The 13,624-nt window shown below is 34.0% G+C and overlaps 1 protein-coding gene across 1 annotated transcript in view; it reads left to right on the top strand.

Annotated features, from left to right (window-relative positions):
- The first annotated feature begins 345 nt into the window (after positions 1 to 345).
- LOC129226796 (homeobox protein EMX2-like) overlaps positions 346 to 13,624 on the top strand; it is a 101,705-nt gene continuing 88,426 nt past the window's right edge. The window contains exon 1 of the mRNA XM_054861425.1: positions 346 to 760. Coding sequence (XP_054717400.1) covers positions 346 to 760 — 415 coding nt within the window. The remainder of the gene's footprint in view (positions 761 to 13,624) is intronic.

Below are 13,624 nucleotides of genomic sequence, written 5' to 3'. Positions count from 1 at the left end.
TGTTCAAGTTCAACATATTGAAAAAAAAAGCATTCAGCTCTTCGGGCAGTTGGTACTTCTCAACTACAAGTCAACGAGTATTTTACGTAAGCTCCAACTGCAGAAAACTAACAGCAGTAAATGGAAATTGACAAGTGAAGAAAATGTGAAAGCCAACTCTTATTTTTATTGAAAAAAAAACGAAGAAGTTTTTGCCAGTTGTGAATATGTTGAAAGTTTACTGTTCTGCTTACTGTCCGGCACAAACCTCATACTTTATTGGACGATCCCAGTGATATCATTGGTAACACGAGTCCCAGCACAAACTGTGTTTCACCACCTCCCTGGGCTACTGAGCAGGCAGTGATGATGCCTTTGGCACCGCTACCAGTAGTTCCCGTGCCGTCCAAGCCAAAGATGGGTTTCAGCATCGAGGCCCTGGTCGGCGGCAGCAACAGCGGCGTTCCGGACAGCAAATCTTCCCCCTCGCCTTCTGAAGACATGGGCCGGGGCCTTAGTCCCCCCAGAGGGGCGCAGGGCCCCGTGGCCCCGGTGCCCACTTTCCCGGCGGTTAGTAGCGCCGCGTTCCTGGACACTCTCTGCGGTGGCCGAGCCGCCATGTACCCGCACCACCAGCACGAGCACCCCGGGGGATATGCGGGGATACCCGCGGGGGCGTGTAACCCCCATGTGGCCCCTTTTTTCCTCGGAAGGGAATCGTACCCCCTGTACCCCTGGCTGCTGGCGAGGCACCCCAGGTTTCTGGCGCATCGACTACCAGGTGAGCAAAATTTTTAAAATACATTGTAAATTACCAGTGGCGGATTTACAAGTTTGAAGGGCTGTCTCAATGCATTTTATGGGCTCTTTTGTATATTTACGAACTATTTTAAAACATTTATCGTAAGTTATAAATGTGGGCATTTTTGTATCCCCTTGACGGGGGGGGGGGGGGGGAGGGCTCGTAATTGTGACATGGTGAATCCGCTACTGTTAATTCCTAGCTCCACATTTGGAACACTTGAAATCAGAAAAGGTGTTCCTGCTACCTGAATGCGATTAAAATGTGTCCCAAATGTGCTCCGTTAAAAGGAAAGTGTACTGAAATATGTTCAAAAAGTGTACAGGACGTGATCCGCTCAGGATATGTGTTAAATTTAAACTTGACCACACATTTCAAAACAGATTAGGGTATGATTTGAGCAAGTGCGGTTACAGATAACCATTTTATTGGTCATGCTGAAGAATAAAGGATTTTGTGTGCAAAAAACATTTAAAACTTTTTCGTTGTCAATAAGTAGCACAAAAAGGGCCAGGAATAAAGCACCTATAGAACAACAGTATAAAGGTTACTAATTAGTTCTATTAGCAATGAAAGGAAGTAAAGTTTTAAATATTTATTTCTAAAAGTAATAAAGCAATGGAAAAGATTGCTGCAATCGTTTACAATTTTATCAAAAAGTATTTGAACCTAATGTGGATTTTTAATATGGTCTACTATTTAGAAGATTGGCATGATCCCCATAACCTTTCGATTGTATCCGTCCAAGGGCGCCCATATGCAAAATTTTAAAGGGGGGGGGGGCTCAAAAATTTTCCCCATGGTTTTAGCAGAATATTTTCCCCATAGAAACAGATTTCAGTACAGATTATTAGAGATATTAAAATATGATATTTTAAATAACATTCATTAATAGCTGGAAAAGAAATCTTTATACATTTTTGCAAAGAAAAAAGCACTAAAAGCAAGAAAGTTCTCATTTCTAAGGAGGACGGTTGAGCCCCCCTTGCCCCCCTATATGGACGCTCTTGTATCCGTCCTTTAATTTGAGTGCAGATTAGAAATATATTTGAGTACACATATAATTATAGCTTTCTTTCTTGCAAGCAAAATTTTAGTTTCTTTCTCTTGCTACCAGTCGATATCGATAGAATCCCTCAGAAAATTTGCTGTAACAAGGATGTCCACCTAGAAGGGGGAGGGGGGAGGATCGTGGCGTAGATTGCGCCATTGAAAGTTTTAGAAAGGGGGTGTTTTTAGGAGTATTTTGTCATTTTTAAGGGGGGGCTCTTGCATTTGGAAGAGTCTTCGCGATATTTAAGGGGGCGCCTTTACCCTGAGGGGATGGGCACCACTGGCTATAATGAATTATATGCATTACGAATGCCTTCAAAATAGGATGGTCTAGCTCGCTCGATTGCCACGCGAGATAGCTGTAAAATTAACAGCTAACACTACTGAAAAATGTAAAGGGTTTTAAAAGTGTGCTACAATATGCGCCCCTCCCCCCCCCCCCCCCAAAAAAAAAGAGGCATGTGCCAGTGTTCAAAAAATGTTTTCAAATGCATTCCCAAAAGTGTTCCGAATTTTGCTAGCTACCCAAATATGTTTTCTGAAAAGTACTCAAAAGCGTTCTGAAAACTGTTTCAAAAAGTATTCTAAAAAGGAGGGGCAAGTGTCTGAATTCAAAAAAAGTACAAAAAGTGTTCTAATATTTGCTGTGAAGAGTCAAAAAATAAATGCTAAGTTATTAGGATAGATCGACCATTGCATGAACAGCATTTTTCTTTTTCTTTTTTTTTTTTTTTTTGAAAAATTAAAGTTTTATGAGTTTTTTCTTTGATGAATTGGCAACAATAACTACTCAAAAAGGAACTGAGCAAAAGAAAAAGAAAAAAAAAATTTCTTCCCCTTGTTGGGGTCTTCGTTTATAAGATTGGTGTACATTTTTAAGCCCTCGAAAAAACTAAAGCATTATCATAAAACGTTTCTCTGATTTTTGTTAATAAGTTACTCACATGATAACACAATTATAACATTTTCCAGGTCAGATACCCCTATAGTTTTTAAAAAAATAACAAATTTCTGAAAATGAAATCGTGCTTATAAGTGTTCAATTCCTTGATGAATTGGTAAAAATATCTTGTTTCTGTACAATTCCGAGAAGGACTAGACCAAAAAGTGTTGTGTTTGTCCACTTGTTGAGCGGGGTCTTCATTTATGATGATGATATCCTTTTTTTTTCTTTTAAATTTAAACCCTTCAAAAAACTGAAGCATAATCCCTAAAAGGTTTCTCTGCTTTTCATTAATAAGTTACATACACATTAATAATTAAGTTTTCGTGTCAGATACCAAATATACTTGTTTTTAAAAAATAATAAATTTCTGAAAATGAAATCGTGCCTATAAGTGTTCAATTCCTTGATAAATTGGCAAAAAAAGCTTCCTTCTGTTCAATTAAGAGAAGAAATAGACTAAAAAGTTATGTTTGTCCACTTGTTGGGGTCTTTATTTATAAGGTGGAGAACTTTTTTTTTTTTAATTTAAACCCTTCAAAAAACTGAAGCATAGTTCTGAAAGGTTTCTCTGCTTTTTGTTAATAAGTTACACACACATCAATAATTAAATTTTCGGGTCAGATACCAAATATACTTGTTTTTAAAAAATAATACATTTCTGAAAATGAAATCGTCCCTATATATAAGTGTTCAGTTCCTTGGCAAAAATAACTTCCTTCTGTTCAATTCCGAGAAGGGATAGACCAAAAAGTGTTGTATTTGTCCTCTTGTTGGGATCGTTCTCTCTTATCACATATAAATCCCCCCCCCCCAAAAAAAAAAAAAAACTAACGCCGAATTACAAAAGGTCTCTCTCTTTTTTGATAATAGTTAAAGACGCCAATAAGAAAGTTTTTAATATCATATACAAAACAACACAGTTTTTTTTTTTCTTTTTTTTCAGATAATAAATTTTTGAAAATGAAATTGAGCTTAAGTGTACATCCAGAGATCAGGTTACCTTAAAAAACAATGGGAATGGAACAACTGAAGCAACAATTGCTTTGCTGGTGCTGTATTATCTTGACTCAAAAATACATGGATAAAATATTTTCCTCAAAAAGCGCAATAGTTATTTGATAAAACAGAAGCGACTCGATGTGGAACACATTTATTTTTCTTTGCATTGATGGGAAGAGTGAGACGACACGTGTTTCGAGGGTTCAAGTAACCCCCTTTTCAATGCAAACAGTGCGAGTTTTGGGATGTTAAGCCATACGAGAAAAGAGATTAAGTTCCCGAAACACCCTTCGGCAACTAATTGCTAATTTGTACTCAATGAACGTTGTATTTCATACTGCTACTTTGTTGTACAAAAATATTATTTATTCATCACGTAAAGCATGTTTCAATCTTCAAAATAATTAATAGATCTGTTTTTTTTTTAAATTTATTTTTATTTTTTAAATAAGAAAGGAAAAAAGAAAGAATTGAGAGAAAACGAGAGAAATCGCAGAGGGGACAGTGGCGAAATCAGAATTCAGAGGAGTTCTTTATGTAGTATATATAGTACATACTAAGGTCGACAGTATAGCCTAAATCAGATGTTTTGGGGAGGTGGTTGACTCTAATGGGAACAGCACGAATAATTATCTCCATCGATTAGCTCCCTTAGACCATCCATAGAGTTTTAGCCTACCATTCGAGTTAGCCCCAAGGGGTTAACCATCTAGTTAGCCAAACATTTAAGTTAGCCTAAGGGGGTTAACCATCTAGTTAGCCAAACATTTAAGTTAGCCTAAGGGGGTTAATCTTCTAGTAGTTAACCCACCGTTTAAGTTAGCTCTAAGAGGTTAACCCTGTAGTTCGTGCTTGTGAAGAGGCGCCAGTGCATTTTAAATTTGAAAGATTTACATTTATATTTATTTTGTAGGCTCTTTTAATTTATGTCTAGAAGTTTACTCTGTTCTAAATATTTCAAACAACGATTTGTTTCGAATTTCATCTCGGTTAGCTATAACTGAAGTATTTAAGCAATTATTATTCCTTAGTTTTTGTCATCATAAAAATATTTTCCCACAATCTTTTATTTTAGGGGTGGTTTTACAGCAGAATAAAATATTTTCAAAGCATTTGGAATGAAAAGGTTTTAAAAATACATTCGAGACTTTTTATGGTGAAAAAATCCTGAATTAAAGGTTTCTAGTAACGGATGCAGCTCCTTCTTAAGAAGCGTTACTTAAGAAGGAACTACATCGTTACTAGAAACCTTTAATTCAGGATTTTTTCACCATAAAAAGTCTTGAATACATTTTAAAAACCTTTTCATTCCAAACAATTTAAAAAAATTTTAACTGTGCTCTTAAAAAGTAGGTGAATCGTTACTGTAGAAACATTTACGAAAATCCAGTTTCCTAGAGTTTTTTCAGTAAAAACGGGCAGTTTATTTATTTTTTCCTTCTTCTTCTTTTTATTATTATTATTATTATTATTATTTTAGTGCAGAGTTACGAAATTCGTGCATTACATTTTTTATGCTTCGGAAAATATATTATGTAGATAACTTTAAATGATTAATCCTCATTTAAAATGATCTCTAAATAAAGTTATGCAACTTATTCTACTTTTCAATTACTCAAACGAAACTCTCCGTTTTAGTTATTGTGCAATTTCCCTTGTGAAAAACAATTTTTAGTCATAAATATAATTAGCCATAGATAAATTAGAATTTTAGGAGAAATAAACTGGCACAGCATGTAATTTTATTTTAAAACTTTTTTTTTTCTTTTGCGCAATCTAAACATGAAAGTATTAACTAAACATAATCTCAGAACATTTTCACAATTAGTTTTACTAGAAGTTTTCATCTAAAAATTTTCACGAGAATTTCGAACAAGTTTCTCAATATGTAAGCTTAAATCTTTGAAAAGGTATTGCCCAGAATTAAGTAGTCTCAGGTGGGCAAAATGATTATAAATTCATCTATTTCAGCTTTGCTGACCAACATTTCCAAAAACATTTTATTTTATTTTTTTTTTTTTTTTGACAGATATTTAACACTACACTATTTGAGGGTAGCAACAATTTTTTATTCGTTTCATTTTTAACAAAAATCCAACTATTCATTGCTGCTTTTAAGCTTGTTTTTATGATCATTTTACCCCATAGTGTGGGGTAAAATGAACATAGATTGAAAAAATGCAATACATTTTAAAACTCAATAAGATCACTTCGAAAACCAGATGGCATTGCACATTTTTAAACATTTTAATGTATAATTTAAATTGAATGCGAACAATTTGTAATGTCCTCTATGACTGAATACTGGATTATCCAGTACTTTGATGACATTACTTTCCACTTCATCTTCATCAGCATATGCTGGAACAATACTTCGCTTCTAATGGGTGTTTAATGACATTGCAGGAAATATATTATTTTGCTGAAGAAATTTGACAGGCATTTTAATCAACTTCCTCTTATTGTACTTTTGCCACAAAAATTTGAAAAATAGCAAAATGTTACCTTTTTCATACTTATCTTGAGGACTTGCAGCTACCATAGTTTCCATCCGCACCATATGAACTTGCATGGTTGTTTTCAAATTCCTCAATGCAATTTTGTTCACTGGGTGCTAGTGGTTAGAGAAGACATGTCAATTCGTATGTCATCTGTTACTGAAAAAAAGAAAGAAAGAAGAAAAAAGAAACATTTATAATGAATAAATTCATTTGGAATCTTACAAATAGCTAAATCTAATACTATCACCATTTTACCCCACTTTGCTTAAACTGCTAAAAATCAAAAATTCAATATGAATACATCTTGTCTGAGATACATTAATTATATCGTCACCTCAGAGCAATCGTGGGGGATAGGGGAGAGTGTTGTATCTTGGGGGACACTTTTCATATTTTAATTTTTAATACAAATTATTTAAATCAAATTTAAAATCTAAAAGTCACACTAAAGTACCCCAAAATATTTCTCTGCAATATATATATTTTTTAAATTCATATTTGAAAATAAAATATAACCCTTTAAAGTAAGAGTTCCAAACTGTCCCAAGGTACAACATTCTATTGTACCTTGGGACACATCCAGTTAAACCATGGGAGACTCTTCATGATTCAGGAAACAGCCATATAAAACCAATTTTTGCACCAAAAATCAAAAAAGATTTTTTTTTCATGGTAATAATTAAATTATGAATAATTAATCATAAAAAATGAATTAATGAATTATTATCTAACATTAAATGTGTTAAAAGACTACAACATATTAGAACATTTTTCCATGTTCCTAATATATCTTAATTATTAAGAGCCATGCATATGTTGCACCTTGAGACGTGTCCTAAGGCACAATATGTTTGGTAGTCCCGAGGTACAATCACCACGTGGTTTAAGAAAAACGAAATTGGTGGCCAATCTACGTGCACTATCATTATTATCTCATTATCAAAATATTTAAATCACTTCTCTTTTATGACAAAATAAAATTCAGATGAATAGTTTTACAAATACAAAGACAGAAAATGAAATAAAAACTAAGAAAATATTTACTTTGGGGTCATGGAATTTTTTTTTTCTCACTCTAAATAATCAATTTTACTCTTTTGATGCTGATTTTTACTTTCGCACCATTTAGTGTTGTCGGTTACTATTAGAGGTTACTATTATACAGTTAGTCGGTTACTATTATACAAAAAAAAAAGCTGCTAAAAATAGATTCTTAGAAATTAGCAGTACAAGCATCTCAAGGTACAACACTTTCCCCTATTTCTTATCGAATTTATATAATAATCGAAATTAGTTGGATTTTTAAATAAGAAAAGAAATGCAAAAAAGTTAACTTTATAGTTTTATGGGCAGAGTCAAATATAAAATCAGAAATGTTGTCACTTTATACCAGAATTTCTCTCCTCTATTCTTCGAAAGTCATTTATGTGGCAGGAGCTATTTGGATGCTTTTGGACCAGTTTGATTCTACCGCACTACTTCACTGGACAAGACAACAACAACAACAACCAGCGTTTCTTAAATTGTGTTCCGTGGAAACCCAGGTGATCTCTAAGGATTCCGTGAAACTTGCATTCTTTCTTTTAGTTTAAATTAGTTTCATTTAAAAGTCGGTACGAAAAGGTTTGAATGGAGCTTCAGCTTTGTACGTCATTATCCGATTTAATAACAGATAAAGTATCAAAATGAATGGAGAATTAAAAATCAAGTTATTGTCAATGCACGTGCTTTGACTATTCCAGTACCAGAAAGCGAAACGTTTATTGAAGAGTGATCTAATCCTTGTCAAAGAATGGAAAATAATACTGGAATTCTGATACAGTTCAAGCAAAAAAGATTGTCAACTGTCAGGTGTTGGCACTTTTACCATTTTCAAACACATATTCATAAGGGGGTTCTACATTTATGTGTCAATAATTACAGACAGTAACAGACTTGCATGACATGGGAATTAAACTTTCATTCGTAAAGCCTAATAAGCATTTGCGATGATAAAAAAAGTAAATTGATCTAATTAAAATTGTGAACTTCAAAATTTCGTTTTAAACGAGCTGTACAAAAAAGTTTTAAGAAATTTTGAGTAATTTTTTGAAATTACTTTCTGAAGACAATAAATATTATTTCAAGTTGTTTTCGTTTTTAATGCAAGTGAACAATTTTCAGAATTCAAATAAGAAACAACCAGGGATGCCCATCCCCCGAAGAGCAAGGGCGCATCCCCCCTCCCAATGCTACGAACCCTCCTCTAGAGTGAGAGACCCCACACCCAAAAGAACGAAAATGCCCCTCAAAACACATAACCCCCCTAAATTTCATTGGCGCGATCTGCGCCATGACCCCTCTTAGATGAGCACCCCTGATAACAACGTTAAATTGAACAAAATTGCAGATTACTGCATACGCGTGTTTCGGGGTTGCAAGGTTCGGGGTTCCTACCCTTTTCATTGAAACTATTAAAAACTCAGTTTATTTACTTTTAAAACAAAAATATATTTTTCAGTGACTAGCGCTTTTGAGTAGGATATCATCTTCCTAAACTGTAAGACATTTTATTTTTGAAACTTAAGAGAGAAACAAACTTTAAAAAAAAAAAAAAAAAAAAAATGTGGGCACATTTTTTAAAATCTGGAGCTTTCTACTAACTCGGATCCCGTTACAACAGGTGCTCTTTACCCCTCCCCCGGTGCACGCCCCTATGCCTATGGATACGGGCGCATAAAACCACAAAAGATAAATTTAAAATATGATATATAAAATATCACAAATTGCTACACTGCCAGAAGAGCATGTTCAAATTTCAAGAATTTTTAATAAATTTAACAAAATGGCTTCTCGAGAAGCGGTTCGACTAAACCTACCTTTTTTTACCCGAGGGCCGCATCTCATATTATGGTGAATCTCTTGTGCCTAAACACAAAAAATTTAGACGTATTTAATTTTTTTCCGAAAACGTGAGAAAAGGCGAAAAATTAAAGAGAATTGCAAACCAAGAATCGTTGTTTTATCTTTATTACACGCTTATTTTTTTAATATACGAAGTTTCCATCTGTCTTTCAGAAACAAATTGCCAACAATTTGGTTAAAATGTTTCAAAAATCGATCTAAATACCGGAAGAAGAAGGTGTTTTAGAAGGTTTCGAACAATAGTTTTCGATTCGTAAAACATTGAACATGGCAAACGGCTCCATGGATCCGCTTCGCGGGCAGCATATGGCCCGTGGGTCGTCGTGTGGGCGCCACTAGTAGCAAACATTTCTTCAAATTGACGAAAATTTCATCAAATTTCAGTACGAGTTTCTGACCCGGTAAGAAAAAAATTGTCATAAGAAACAAAAATTTTCTTACGATTGAAGAATCCTGAGAATAACCTGACGGTAATTTTCATTGATTTATTTTACACGAAATGGTGTGTAAAAGGCGCTTTTAATGGAAGATTTTCTAAAGTATTTCCGTCCGTCAGTAATGAAAATAAGAAAAATAATTTAATTAGAGAGTCATCAAATGAAATTACATGAGATATGATTCTTTTGCCTTCCCCGATATTAAAGTGACAATGGTGGATTCATGTAATTCAGCCTTACTGACAGTGTCAAAATTAGGTTCAAATTTTCATTTATGTATTGGAACACGGAGCAGTGTGCAAATGGTGCTTTCAGTGCAAAATTTACCTTTACTTGTTTTACAAGTACAAGTAACTTTACTTCTGATTTCGATGTGTATTTCGAACGTTAGCAAAATACAATTTCATTTTTTTAAAAAAACAGAAGATTAAATTAAATTTGAGAATTATCAAATACAAGTAACAAAAATTAAAAATTTTAAGAACCCTCAACTGAGTCGCAAATTTAGAATCAAGAGGGGAAATTGAGAATACTTTTAAAAGCCTTATACCAGAAGCCTTAAAAATCAATTACAAGTACTTTATTTGTTAATCTTTATATATTAATAGGCAAGCCGTTTTCTTTTGGTACCGATTTCTCCTCTGTTTGTGAACCGATTTCCTTCATTCTTTTTTTGTTCAGTAGCTATTGCCGAGTTTTAGTGTCATCAATAAAAATTTTTGAAATCGAACGCTAATTAACGGAGATATTGATAAAAAACGCATTTTAGTCCTAAATGGCTCTTTCTACGAGAACGAATGGTCCAATTTTTTCGAATTTGATATGGTTGGAAATATCTTTAAAAAATACTCCTAACGAAAAAATAGTCAGGGCGCCCAAAGTCCAATAACCTAAATCCACTAGAAAAAAAGTTATAAGCGTTTTTAGTTAGCAAAACTCAAATATTTTAATTTTATCTCTTTTACATTGTTGAAATTCATTGTTGGAAACGTGAAAAATTAAGTTTTAATTGGTTTTTTAAACAGCTCGTTCTACATAAAAAATGCATTTCAGCGCTTCGAGCTTGGTATGGTTGGAAAGCTCGTGCAAAATACTATAAAACGCGTTCTACCCGGTTTACCGTTCGAAAATGTCAATCCGCTAAAATGGCTAGAAAACGCGCTAGAAGCAATTATAAGTTAGTGAAAATTTATTTTTATTTGCTTTTTCACGTGACATAGCGTGAAGAAATTGCTGGATAATATTGTGGTGTTGCCAATTCTCGCTTCAGTAAAAAGAGATGAAATACTTGCATTTGTTTTTATTATTGGTGCTTTTTGGGTAACTACGGAGATTTAAAATATTTTCATTTTGATTATGTTTTCGCGATTTTAATATTTAAATAAATCATTTTACGGAGTGAGGGACGGCTTTCAGTTCCAGCTCCCAATAATACCTGCATTTGCTATCACCACAAACAGATCTCAAGGTGAAACTTTAGATAAAATTGGCGTATTATTACGAACGTCCAGTGCTTTCGCATGGACAATAGGGTTGTTTCCTTCAGTCAAAAGTAGTATTTTTGTCACTGAAATTGATAGAATAAGCAAATATATATATATATATATATATATATATATATATATATATATATATATATATATATATATATATATATTTGAATTTTTGGCATCTTGAATTCAAATTATGCTTTTCGCAATCACGAGCGTGTGTGTGTATGAATGCGCGTGTGTGTATGTAAGCATACGTGTTTGTGTCTGTGTGCAGGCATGAGTGGAGTGTGTGTGTGTAGGACATGGACCTGGAGATGGTTTTCGCAAGAGGAGCAGCATCGTGAGGCCGATCGACGCGACGGTGGTGCTGGCAGAGGGTGCTTGCGGTAAAATAAAATGATAGGAATTCAAAACAGTCAAATGAGAACAATAAGCAATCGTGATTGCTAAAAAAAAAATAACAAGGACCCAGAAAATACTTTCATTTTCCTAAAAGTTTTTTTTTTTTTTTTTGAGTTAATTTTTTAAAATGTCAGATTTTTCAACCAAGGCGTGGTCTTGATGACGTCACAAATGATGCTCTTTGGCGCATCGTTCTACCACGTTTCCACGTTATGATAATCAAGAAGCGAATTAAAATTGCGCTCTACGCTTGCTATCAACCATATCGTTGCCAATACATATGAGTAAAGATGCGAATAAAATATTTTGCTCTGTGAATGGCAACATTGAATGGCATTTCATCATTTGTGATGTCATCGGCAGAAGCGTAAATAATGAAAGCGCACCGATTTCAGTAATTTTTAAAAACTATTAAACTTAAACAATTTATTTAAAAATTGGTTGGTTCCTATGTTTTTAAGCATGCTCTTTCAGAAAAAAATACTTTTAAAATTTTGGAAACGATTCCATTGTGAAATTGGCGAACTTTATCCATTTTGGCACCATACCAGGGAGAGAAATATTTTTCTTTTGCATCCTTAAAAAAGGAGTCCAGAAATGTCTATTTGCAAGGAGCTGACTACGAATCAAGTCCCTCTTTAAGGTGGGGTTTAGTAAATTGTAACCGTTCGTGACAAGGCGGAGGAAATAAATGACTAGAGAAATATACAATGGGGAGAAAAAGACATCAAGCTTTTTTTTTTTTTAACAGAACGTCTATGAAAAACAGTTTGACATTTGGCAAAGGAAAGATAGTTTATGGTGAAGTGTGAAACTTTGCGACAAAGGGTAGAGGGATCAAAAATTTTGAAAAGTGCATTTGTCAGTTTTCCCCTAAACCGTAAACAAATCAGAAACACAATTTTTTTAAAAATAGCACTTTTATTGCGACGTCCAGTGTTTCTGAATGGACAATTTTCAATGTAGCAAGTAGGATTCGTTTATTTGACTGTTTGGAACTTCCAACGGCAGAGGTCAAGGCAACTTACTCAATAATATTAAATTTATTAAAAGAAGCATTGTTCATGCAGAAGTTTTACGTATAATCTGAGTTTTACAGGATCATTTCATTCGGGGAGATTTCGATAATTGTTAAATTGGCAGGCGCTCTTCATCTATTTTCTATTGGCGTCAAATTTTTGGCACCAATTGCAGCTCAAGAAATGTTTTTACTTTGGATATGAAAACAAAGAGTAGAGGGAAATGTATATTTGCATACGGTTGCCACAAAATAGGGGCTGTCCACGAATGAAGTCCCGCTTTAAGGTGGGGTTCACGAAATAGTAACAGTTTGTGACAAGGGAGAGGAAAGACATGACAAGATTGGCATACAATGGGGAGAATGTGACAACAAGCTTTTTTTTTTTTTTTTATAGGAACGTTTATGGAAAACAGCGTGACATGTGACCAGGGAGATTAAAGGGAAGGAGATAAATCTTTACTATGCAGAAGTGGCAACGTTTGTTCACTTTTCCCAGAGGGCGCTGTATGTGCACCGCTCCCGTCAATCGCAGCAGATCAATGTAAATGATGCTAAGTTTCTCATTGTTTTAGAGGCAGCTATTAAAGCAAAATAAAGAAAAAACTGCTGGAAATTGGTTGTAATAAGGGGCCAATATAGTGGACGATGTACGGCTTTCGTCTACAGGAAGTTAGCGCAGTATTTTGATGGAAAAATTTATTTTATTTTTCATCACCAACTTGCCGAATTCGTCTGCTATTAATATTGCGCTGTGCGATGTTTTATTTTTTACGAGTTGGAATGTTTCTATTCCTGAAAATAATTGACGAAATGAAAATGTAGTAGAAATAATTTTATTCACGTGTTTACTCACTGCTTAAACAGAATTGTTATCATTATTCTTTTATTATTATTGCATTTTTTTCTACAACCAAATCGAAAAAAAATCGGGAAACCTTTTTCATTTAAAAAATACACATGATTATTTTCAACAGAAAACCCCACAAACTATCTCAAAAAAGCGTTCCAAGGTATAATATTTTTGAATGAATAAGGTTTGTCGATTTTTTTTCCATTTGGTTGTCGAAAAAAATGCAATCTGTTTAAG

Source organism: Uloborus diversus, chromosome 7 (assembly GCF_026930045.1).
Source record: "Uloborus diversus isolate 005 chromosome 7, Udiv.v.3.1, whole genome shotgun sequence".
Taxonomy (NCBI): domain Eukaryota; kingdom Metazoa; phylum Arthropoda; class Arachnida; order Araneae; family Uloboridae; genus Uloborus; species Uloborus diversus.
Note: the sequence above shows the minus strand (reverse complement) of the source record. Positions and strands in the feature narration are given on the sequence as shown.